Source organism: Poecilia reticulata, linkage group LG22 (assembly GCF_000633615.1).
Source record: "Poecilia reticulata strain Guanapo linkage group LG22, Guppy_female_1.0+MT, whole genome shotgun sequence".
In the NCBI taxonomy this organism is placed as follows: Eukaryota; Metazoa; Chordata; class Actinopteri; order Cyprinodontiformes; family Poeciliidae; genus Poecilia; species Poecilia reticulata.
The window spans coordinates 5789029-5799549 of NC_024352.1; the positions used below are offsets into that span (position 1 = coordinate 5789029).

Consider the following 10521-nt stretch of genomic DNA (forward strand, 5'->3'; position numbering starts at 1 on the left):
ACTGAACATGTGAGAAGTTCAACTTACCTGAAACTGTGGACTTTGTTCCTTTTCTAAAGTAAACTTGACTTGCATTTGGTAAAGTATCATCTTTATTTATAACTGATTTTCTGAAACCTCTGTCATTCGTCACAGATAGTTGTGCGGTGCCACATGTAACATTTTGTATGTATGATTTGAAGTGAAATTTTGGTCTCTTAAGACCAAGGCATATCCTTCCTCTATTTGTCCTCCATGATAAATAACTTGTGACAAAATTAATACAAAACTTTCTATGCGTTTTTTATTTTATTGCCATTCTTCTGTAAAGACCTTATTTGTAGAGTGGACAGTTGTCATAGCAACAGATTATCCCATCCCATTTACTGAAGGTTGAAGTTCTTAAAATTTGTTAATTGTTACTTTGTTRCCATAATTTTATTTTAAGATTAGTTGTCATGATAGAATCCATTTTTCTGTACATGTTGAAAATCTAACTCATTGTATAATAGTTGGAAGTTAAAGTTGTATTTTTCACACATGGCCAGTAGAGGTCAGTATAAGATGAGAATTGTAAYTTAAATTTCCTAATCTCAATGGGAATACAGGATTAAGGAAAAACATGAGGCAGACATGAGGAGTGATTCAGGGTCATATTACAGAGTGGGAAAACTGAACTCTGCTGCCAGCTGCTCCCTGATCAGCTTTGAGTAAATAAGACAGAGGGAGGTTTCACCCTGTGATCCCAGTGATGTAGTGAACTTTTCAAAAGTGCAGGAACATGAGTTGACTGGGAAGGGTTTGTGGTGAAGGATCACATCATGTAGTAGTTCAACACATGTAGATAAGTTACCTGAAATGCAGTGTTTTAAAAACTCATCTAAATTTCTTTAGGCTACAATACCGAATTAATATGTTTTCTTGTTTTATTAAATCCTACTGCAGGGGTGTCCAACGTTTTTTCTATTAGGGCCAAAAATGTCAAATTGAGAGGAGAGCCACATTTATTACTTAAGACAATTGTTGTTGTTGTTATTATGCATTAAATGAATAAATAGACAATTTAAATACATTTAATATTCTAAATAGACAATATTTTAATAAAGTAGCTTTTTTTTGGTAGAAAATGAATCTGTAAATCATGGTTGTTTTAAAAAAAATATGAACAGGGTCTWCAACAGTTGCTGTTTAAATCCTGTTTTTATTTTTTTCAACTTTGGTAATTAAACAAMCATTTTGTCTTGTACCTAAATAAATATGCTTTAAGAAGCTTTGATATGTAAAAAATCAGGAATTAATTGTGAATTCCCTACATTCGTGGAATGAAACAAGATCACCCACCTTGGGCATCCCACCCCTATAGATGTGTAATTACTCTCATTTCCTGGAATACTTTGACTTGTTGGCTGTGATTGGTTCTTTTTMATCTAAGGAATATGCTGATTGGATGAAAACTGTCACTTCCATTGCAGTTGCTTTCTAGTTAGTAATGTACTTTGCGTATGAAAGACACATGAAATTTCACACCTTTTTGTCCTTGTTGGTGTTCCATATATGAGGAGGCACATCGGAGTTTAGGTGTGAAGGTGCACACACACAGCTGTAGAGTTCATTCTACGCATGTACAATGGCAGATGGCTTTGTGCTGCTTAACTTGTTCATCTTAACACAGTTTCTGATGAGGTATGTGTAAGATGAGCGTTTCCTTCATAGGAGATGGAGCCGGGTTACTGTTTATAATGAGGTGGAAGCAAAGCYTTCGATGACATGCTACAGTCACAGTGTCATCTAGTGGCCGGGCGTGACAACWACAGCTGACTCAGCGTTAACGCCAATACTGTTTAAATGTGAAACTTTTCCCTACAGGCTGGTTCCAGGGAGCAGTCTTGTGTGAATATAAACAGATGTGAATTTAGCGATCCAGTATAAAGATATAAACACTCAACACCTCAAATTATTGTCTGTTTATAAAGATATATATTCACTCACATCAGTTTCGGCGCACACTCATACCACTGACACAAAGGAAAGCRGGTTTTGAGCAAAACTTTATGAAAAGTGAGGATGTTGACCATCCCACCACAAAAGAGTGCGACACCCATACCTAATCCTGAGTTTCTAAAAGTTTACTTTGCTTCAAAACATACCTCGTGTCACAGTCTCATATTGAAGTTTTTCAGTGTTTCCCTCCCTGGTCTCATTGTTTCCTCCTCCTGAGGTTGTTGTTAGGCGGCTCAGGCAGCCTGAAGCACTGTGCTAGACTGGAAGCACAGTAGTACACAGCAGAGTCTGCAGCCTCAGGAGAGTGGATCTGCAGGGACGATCTGAGCACTTCTGGACGGGTCAAGGTGTATTTGGTCTTGCTGAAAGGAGCTTCAATGGCCGCGGCGTCTTTACCTACTGAATATGCGACCAGCTCCATTTTCCCACTGCCTGCTGGGTGTCTGTACCAGAACATGTAGTAATTCTGATTATTGTCYTGGTCGCACCAGAGCGTGACGCTCTGATCGCCGACTTTGACGAACACAGATGGAAGCTGCTGGAAGTTCACAGCAGAAACAGAGAAATCTARAAAACAAAGCAAAAAACACGATCAAGTGTTGTTTTTTTAAAATAAAAAAATAAAAAAAGCAAATATGGTTCCTTTCTCCTAGAGTGGTTTTCTTACCAAGCAAGAATAAAACTGCAATAAAAGCCAAATTCATTTCTGGACTAAATTTGCTGGTTTAACGTGTGAAATAAAAAGGCAACAGAAGATGATCTGACCCTCCTCCTTTCTTCTTACAGATCTGAATGAGTTTCTCTGTAGCTGCTGTCTCCTAGAGGCCGTCTTAAAGAGACAGTACTGAGATTTTTGAAGKGAGGTTCTGTTAAAAAGTTAATCAGACAAAATGAAAGCTGCGCAGCGCCAATAAAAAATATTCACCCCCTTTTTATTTCTTTTAGAAATCAATAATCATGAAATACCTTTTTTTTTTTTACAAAGATGTTACAATATGACTTTAATGTAAAATTAAAAATGATCTCTACAAATTAAAACATTTAACATGAAATAAATAATTGCAAAAAATATCCACTGACCTAATTGAACAGAGGTCCAGGCAATTTGTGCTAGTAGTCTCACATTCCCTGGTTATATATAACTCAGGTTCACTTTTTTCCACTATTTGTTACATTTTCCTTTTTTATTTTGCTACTATGTTGCAGATGGCATTAAAATTTTATCAATACGCACAACACTGTAAAACACTGCATTGGTGTTAAATGTTCATTAGAATTTAAAGTTTATTGATCTTTGAGAAAGTTTTCTTGYGTTTTTCTTACATTTTCAAGTAATAACATTACCATCATATTACTTGAAAATGGTTTGAGAAGAACAATATTTTTTTATCACAATAAAACTGGTCATGACAGGAGGCCTATAAGTACATAATTTTTATGTGAAAGAATATATACTGTATTTATTTTTTACATTTTTTTTTTGCTTTAATTACAGATGATTCAACTTTTTTGCAAACTTCAACCACAAAAACAACTAGAAATCTATATTTGGGATTAAAATGGCTTGTTCTGTCAAAGATGTATATTTTCAGAACTGGATMTTTTGAAGTGAACAGAACCTTGTAAATTTCTTCCAAAGAGCCATAAGACTCATCAATACTACAAGACTATAGGTGACTGATGGGAGCTGAATAATTTGGTATTTAAGTCCGTTTCCATGGGAATAGCTTTCCTCAACAGGTCTCTGTATTCCTATTGGCTATCAAACGGCAGTGTTTAATTGCGCCGTGTCCAAACTGAGCAGATTGTGGCTCTGAGGTGGAAGCAAAGCAGAACATAGACGAGTTTGAGTCGATAATAATATTGGTTAAATTTACTGTGTTTAGTATTTGGGTGTTTTTATTGGAATGTGGATCTCTCAGATCAATTTAAGTAATTCTGATCATATTTCACATTTTATTGTCATGTAGCCCGGAGCTCTGGTCCGGATCTTGACTTGGTCTCGGGTTTGGTGGWCTTGACTACAAAAATGTCATGAGAATTACACTGATTTTAGAACTACCCTCATTTTAATAAGAATGTATCACAACTCTGCCCCCAGATGACTTATTCTTTTATAACAACAACAAAAAGCCTTCTTCCTGTTTATATAAATATCTAAAATCCATGTGGAACTGCAGTTCAACTTCCATTCATGTAAAATGTATAATTTTTATGACACTTTCTCTGATAGTCAGACAAGCCACGGCTCCTTCCTGCCTGCGTACCACAGACGGCCTCGTTATTTGTATGACTGTCTGATCTGCATGCATCACTGTGACTAGCGGCACAGTAGTAGGTGCTGCTGTCGYTCGGAAACAACTTTGGGATTTGAAGACAGAACAGATTTTGCGACGGTTCGATCCAAGACCGGTAACGTCCAACAGTTTCTTCGTATTCTTTGAGGAGGAACTCCATTTGGGCCCCGTGGCTCCTCTGCCGGTACCAGAGCATGGTTTGGCTGCCCATGCTGTAGCCTGTTCCCAACCTGCACTCAAATGTCACATTGTCTCCGGGGGAAGAGATTTGATGTCGAGACTGAAGAACTACAATAGAGAAACCTGCAGGATGTGAAAAGTAACGTTACAGAGCGTTTCATTCACAGACAAACCAACATAAACAAACTTTTAGGCAAAATAAATGATTGGATCTCAGCTATTCTTGCTGTTTGCACATTTTTCAGAAATCTACCTGAGTGCATCAAAAGTGACAGATAAAAGACGGTCACAAACATGTCGGCGATGATCTGGCTTCAGTTGAATGGAGGAGGCGATGAAACAATGTCTCTGAARACCAGCAAACCAGGAAGTCACATGATCACCTGTCGCTACAGGATGTGAAGTATTCATTCACAAAATYTCCAATTACATGAAACCTCGTGCTAAACTCACATGCTATGAAMATTTTTTATTTTTATCTTTWTTTTTTTTTTTACATGTGGAATATAAAGCTTTRAATCACTTTGATCAGACAGCTGCAGGTGATGCAGAACGCTGCTGTTTGGGATTTCACTAAAACCAGGAAGATGGAGCACATCAGCCCAGTTCTACTGTCCGTACACTGGCTCCCTGCAGACTKTAAGACCTTCCAGACCTCTCAGGTCTTCTGGTTCTCCTGTGCTTTCCCAGAACCAGAACCAAACATGGAGAATCAGCATTCAGCTTCTATGCACCACAAATCTGGAACAAACTTTTAGAAAACCGGAAAACAGCCGAAACACTGAGTTCCTTTAAATAAAGGCTAAAAACCATCAGCGCTGCCTTTGATTAGCGTTAAGTGAAACATTGATCAATATATTTGATRTGTATTGGTGTGATGATTTGAATAATTGCATTTGTCAAAATTTAAGGTTTWTTGCTCGTTTCATAATTGAATGTTTGATATGAAGCACTTTGAACTGCGTTGTTGCTGAAATGTGCTGAACTCGTCATCTTGTCTCGAYAGTGATGGCTGCTGGGCTCTGTCTAGATCCAGAGAGGAGATAACTTGAGGCCGTAGGTTGGAGGTTTTTGTTCAGGGCTGCTGGATGTTTGGCGCAGTGTGCTTCCCTTGCAGCACAGAAGTAAGTCGCCGTGTGTTCGGCTTTCAGACCGACGATGGAAAGAGAGAGGTTCTTCTCGGGTGCCGCTAAATCTCCACCTAACCTAAAATGTTTCCTGAACTTTTCCTCCACGCTGTCATTGCTGATCTGTCCGTATCCGTATCCGATGAGGTTCAGAGCCTGGTCTCCAGGAGTCTTCTGGTACCAGAGTATCACTCTATACGACGACTGCTTGTGAGCGCAGAAAAGCTGAACATCGTCACTGGTGTTCCTGACGATATTCGAGGGAAACTGGTGGATGTCAATCCCCAGAGAAAAACCTGCAAAAACAAGAAATAAAACCTGTTAAAACAGCTAAATAAACGCATGTAGCTGAACAAATAATTGAAATTACCTGTAAGGCCACAGAAAATTAAAATGGCAATCATTTCGTTATTTTGATGGAGATTTTGTTGGAGTGATAATGATGAAGGCGATGAGTATGGTGAACACAAAAACACAAGCAGACAAATGAGGAAATGATATCAGTCACGTGGTAAAAGGCGAGAAGCTGCTTCTTGACATTCACCACCTCCTATCAGCAGCGAGAAGTGAAGACCATCAAGCATCGGCAAGCAATAAAATGACAAAAAGAACTTATAAATAAAGAAATTGATAAAAGAATTTCATTTAAAAAAACATTTTGACAGACAGATGGACAGACATACCAGGCTAGCAGTCTATAGATAATTAGCTAGATAACTAGATAGATAATTAACTAGCTAGCTATTTTCTCTGTAGGTMGACAGATAATTAACTAGTTAGCTGTCTAGATTGACAGATGGAAAACTTTGCATCTCTGATAACAAAAGTAACAGATGTTTGTCTGTGACAGGGTKGTAAAACATTCAATAGAGCTATGCACCAGATAAAAATCAAAAACAGGTCTTTGAAATCCCTCTGCTGTTGAGTGCTGTAATTGCACTCAATAATCTTATTTTTTGGGATGTATAATTTTTTTTTTTTGTATAGCTTTCCAGGCTAGTGAGACTGAGTAATATGCACACAATCCCAAGATTTTGTAAATTYATCCACTTCTTTATTATTAACATTCTATTTTTTTTTACTGCATTCATAGAGTGAGATGGTGAAGATGTGCCATTGCTGCTAGGATAGAAGCTTTCATAACACAAATTACTTGAGGCCCTCTGCCTGGTTGTCTTCCTGATTATTTAAATAGAACCAAATACTAAAAAGAACAAACAGWTGTCTTTGAAAACACCCTCATGCAGATATCGACCACAAACAGCCTGCATGTGCATGGAAGACTGGAAACCACGGATGATAAAACCATTGAACAGTTTTTGTAACGTTCAAAGGTGTTTTTTTGTCGTTGTGCTTTACTTGCTGCACAGAAGTAGAAAGCACTGTGCTTCTCCTCTGCAGCACTGATTATAAGGGAGGCGTTTTTCAACGTGTTCACACTCAGATCTCCAGAAATGTTGAAGTCCTTCTTATACGTCTCCTCCATGGTGGCGTCTTTGTAGCTCAGATACCCCAGCAGGTTCATGGCCGTGTCTCCAGCTGGGCGCCGATACCAGAGCGTCACCCTGTAGTCGGTTTTATCATAGGTGCAGAAAATCTGAACTTTATGACCAGGGTGTGTGATGAGATCAGAGGGAGACTGATTGACCTCAACACACAGACYGACACCTAAAAGTTCGAGAAAATGTTTAGTCCTTGATTGTAAAAAGGCATGAAATGTTAACTTATCTACATTKTAATAATTTTTGTTTACCTGCAAAGTAAGAAAGGATGATTATGGGATTCATTTTACCTCTATAAGTTAAGCATTTGCTAAAAATCCACCACCACAGGGCAGACAGAAAGCGTTTAGGTTTTGGCAGCTGGAATCTAACCAGCGATGAAAGTGAATGGGCTGCTGATAGKGACGAGGATTTAACTGAACCCTGCAGAGGAAAGGGAAGTGACGAAGAAACACAAACCCTCAACGCACACAGCTGAAGCTGAAGGTTTCAGTTGAGGTTCAGCTGCTTTTCTGTTCAAAAAGTTCATATTATGCCTCGAGTTTTTTTTGTTGTTTTGTTGTTTTTACATTTTGTCATGTTACAATGGCAAATTTCAATGTTTTAAATWGGGATTTATGATGGAACAACAGAAATTGATACTGAAGGATGAAAAAAAGCCACTGGACATCCAACTTAAAGTTAATAAATATCATGTGGCAGACAAAATGAAATATAAATGAATAAGATCTGATCAGGTGAGACCCTAACTGAACTTTTTAGATCGCAAGTKCATGGATGGTAGAAAACTAACCACAGCATCATCCTGATCAAACCATCCCCATGGTAAAACATGGTGATGGCTGCATCATGCCAAAATCACCATAAACTAAAACCTGCTAACAATGCAGTACTGAATAAGACTGACTGGTCAACACCTATACATGCATCAACCACAATAAAGCAGCAGGCTAGCTAGCAGAGTGGATTAACCAGCTGCTATCACATTATCAATTGTGCAAAACCATAAACAAATGTGCATCTTAGTGATCATCATCATCTGAGCAGCAGTAGGACGAACAGCTGCTATTCTGTTTGAAGTAAAAGCAATCAGATCATGTTATAGATAACTGGAGAAATCATCCCAGCCTTTTTCACCACTAGTTTCTGTTTCTACTTGAAGCTAAATTCAAACACAAGCCGAGTTTGACGCTCCTGTGGTTCCAGGGAAACTGATCAAACTTTAGAGACGTTGAATCACAAATCATTTTTTGATTCCCAGCTCCCCCTAGTGGAKACTTTTAAAAATGCAAACATGGGTTTCTGATTAACTGTTTTATTGGCAGTTGGTTTTTGTTCAGCTGTTGTATTTCCTCACATCACTGTGTTTGCTGACAGCACAGAAATACACGSCGCTGTCATCAGGCTGCAGGTCCTTCACAGTCAGAGCTCCGGTCTCTATGGCGTCTTTGACTGCTGAGTATTTGCTCTGCGGGTTCTCGCCGTAGTCTGGCTGCCCACCGAACRCCGTGTACACAACGAGGGTCATGGTCTCCCCTGGTCGCTGTCGGTACCAGTACATCTGGGTATGAGAAATGTCTTTTTTGTGGCTGCATTTCATCTCAGTCGATTCGGACTTCAGCCTCCAACTGATGGTGGGATCCTGGATGACGTCCTGGGAGTAAACTGTCGAGAAAAGAAWAAACAAYCTTTTATTTAAAATAAAATCAAGTTAATTTGCACTAAATTTCTTTATTGAAAGACTAAATTCAAGAAAATCTATTCAATACTTCTAAATTTACCTTGAATTCTCAATGAAGAGAGTAGAAGTATGATAAGAATTTGCAACATCGTTTTAATTTTAAATATTCAGTGTTTAGAATCTGTCGCTTTGTGGTCCAACAGAGATGTGCTGAATATTTCTGGGAGGATAAATAACGTGTCGCTTCACAGAAGCTCCTCCCCTTTGAGAGAGAAGAACGAGAGGTTGATGAAAACGAGTCGATCCAGGCGGAAATCTGTCAAACGTTAACTGAGCAGCAAAGTAAACATTTTACTCAAATGTTCTGTATCACAACCCATATAGTCATGTACCACTGAACCTACATATAACCTAATTATAAATTGCTTGGTTCGGCAGACGGTGAGGTTTTTGTTCTGATGAGCTGTGGCTGTGCAGCACTGTGGTAGCTGGCAGCACAGAAGTAAACCCCACTGCTGCTCTCATTCAGCTCCTTAATCATCAAAGTGCAGGTCTGGTCTCTGTCTGCACTCCCTTCCACCTTCACAGCCACTCCAGGTTCTAGAAGGGTTTCTCCAAAAAATCGATACCCCAGCAGCTGCAGCTGTTTGTCCTCTAGTCTCTTGTACCAGAGGATCATATTGTACATCTGGATACTGTGGGAGCAGCTGATTCTGGCTGCTTCTCCTCGATTTTCCACAATGTTCAACGGCGTCTGGCGGACCTGATCGCCGAGAGAAGCTCCTGTAGAGGAAGAAGTCCCAAATTACAGTCAGAAAATTCAACTAAAACATCAACAGTGGACCTCTGTACCGAAAGCTGTGGTCACCTGCAAACAGCACAGCGTTGAGAGCGATTATCAAGAGTTTGACTCTCATTCTGCTGGTTATTATTGTGTGATGCTCTCAGCAGCTCAACAAGTTGCTCTTCGTCTTTTCCTTTGAGGCGACAGCAAAAAAAAAAMCCCTGCTAGGTGGGCGTGGTTAGACCASACCTGAATATTATCGCATTAGTCATGACACATGGCCTCGCCTCATCAAAGGAGGTGATACAGCTGCGCGGGAGGGTGAGGAGGTTTATGCACTGAGGAGCAGAGACATGCAGCACTGTGGAAACGGGCGGCACAGAAGTAAACCGCGCTGCTGTCTGGGCTCAGTCCTGTAATGGTTATGGTGCACGTTTTGTCTTTGTTGGCGTCGCCGTCTATTGTCACGTTCAGGTCCTTGTCTGGGAATGAAGCGGTTCCGTACATGTATCCCAGCAGCTGCAGCTCGCGGTCGTCCGTCTGCCTGTACCAGAGGATTTGATCGTAGCTCTGAATTCTGTGGGTACAGCTGATGGCGAGCGTTTCGCCACGGTGTTTGAAAGCGTGGTCAGGAACTTGGACGATTTTTTCACTCAGAGAGGAGCCTGTGGGGGAGAGGCAACGAAAAACAAGAAATGACTAGGAAGCACGAGTTCAAACCAAAGAAAATTTTATGTTATTTTSAAGAAAAAGTCMAAATTCATCCTCAAAATCAGCAGTTTACCTGAAACCAGTAGGGCCTGCAGGCTTATGCAGCAGAGGAGGAACATTGCTGGTTCTGGTTGGGGCCAGTTTGCCCTGAAGCTCTGTTGTAAATCACAGAACTAAGCTAAAATGGGAGGAGCCTCCATGTCTCCTCCTCTTTCCAAAAGTCAAACTGCTCTGATTTTGCATTTTTACATTCATAATA

General features: G+C 39.7%; 2 protein-coding genes across 3 annotated transcripts in view; both read right to left on the reverse strand.

Annotated features, from left to right (window-relative positions):
* LOC103458274 (uncharacterized) overlaps positions 1-10396 on the reverse strand; it is a 20236-nt gene extending 9840 nt beyond the window's left edge. Inside the window, exons 1-9 of the mRNA XM_017302403.1 lie at positions 10336-10396; positions 9867-10216; positions 9620-9635; positions 9248-9550; positions 8444-8751; positions 6944-7232; positions 5611-5880; positions 4405-4580; positions 2232-2518 (exon numbers count right to left, since the gene is read on the reverse strand). Of these exons, the coding sequence (XP_017157892.1) occupies positions 2232-2518; positions 4405-4580; positions 5611-5880; positions 6944-7232; positions 8444-8751; positions 9248-9550; positions 9620-9635; positions 9867-10216; positions 10336-10381 (2045 nt within the window). The 5' untranslated portion in view covers positions 10382-10396. The remainder of the gene's footprint in view (positions 1-2231; positions 2519-4404; positions 4581-5610; positions 5881-6943; positions 7233-8443; positions 8752-9247; positions 9551-9619; positions 9636-9866; positions 10217-10335) is intronic.
* LOC103458228 (immunoglobulin iota chain-like) lies at positions 8423-9719 on the reverse strand. 2 transcript variants are annotated; one of them, XM_008398883.2, is made up of 3 exons: positions 9636-9719; positions 8868-9550; positions 8423-8751 (listed from the first exon to the last, which is right to left on the reverse strand). In XM_008398883.2, the coding sequence occupies exons 2-3, from the start codon at positions 8914-8916 to the stop codon at positions 8423-8425; spliced, it is 378 nt and encodes a 125-aa protein (XP_008397105.1). In that variant the 5' UTR covers positions 8917-9550; positions 9636-9719. The 2 variants fall into 2 exon arrangements, with proteins under 2 accessions (XP_008397105.1, XP_017158052.1); XM_017302563.1 differs by lacking the exon at positions 8423-8751 and having other exon boundaries at positions 8916-9550.
* Positions 10397-10521: the final 125 nt, after the last annotated feature.

Bases quoted from the DNA above. Each gene is read 5' to 3' on its own strand.
- LOC103458228 (XM_017302563.1), bottom strand. From the start codon at position 9,684: ATGAGAGTCAAACTCTTGATAATCGCTCTCAACGCTGTGCTGTTTGCA. The intron at 9,551-9,635 runs GTGACCACAGCT...CTTCCTCTACAG, and splicing joins CAACGCTGTGCTGTTTGCAG to GAGCTTCTCTCGGCGATCAG.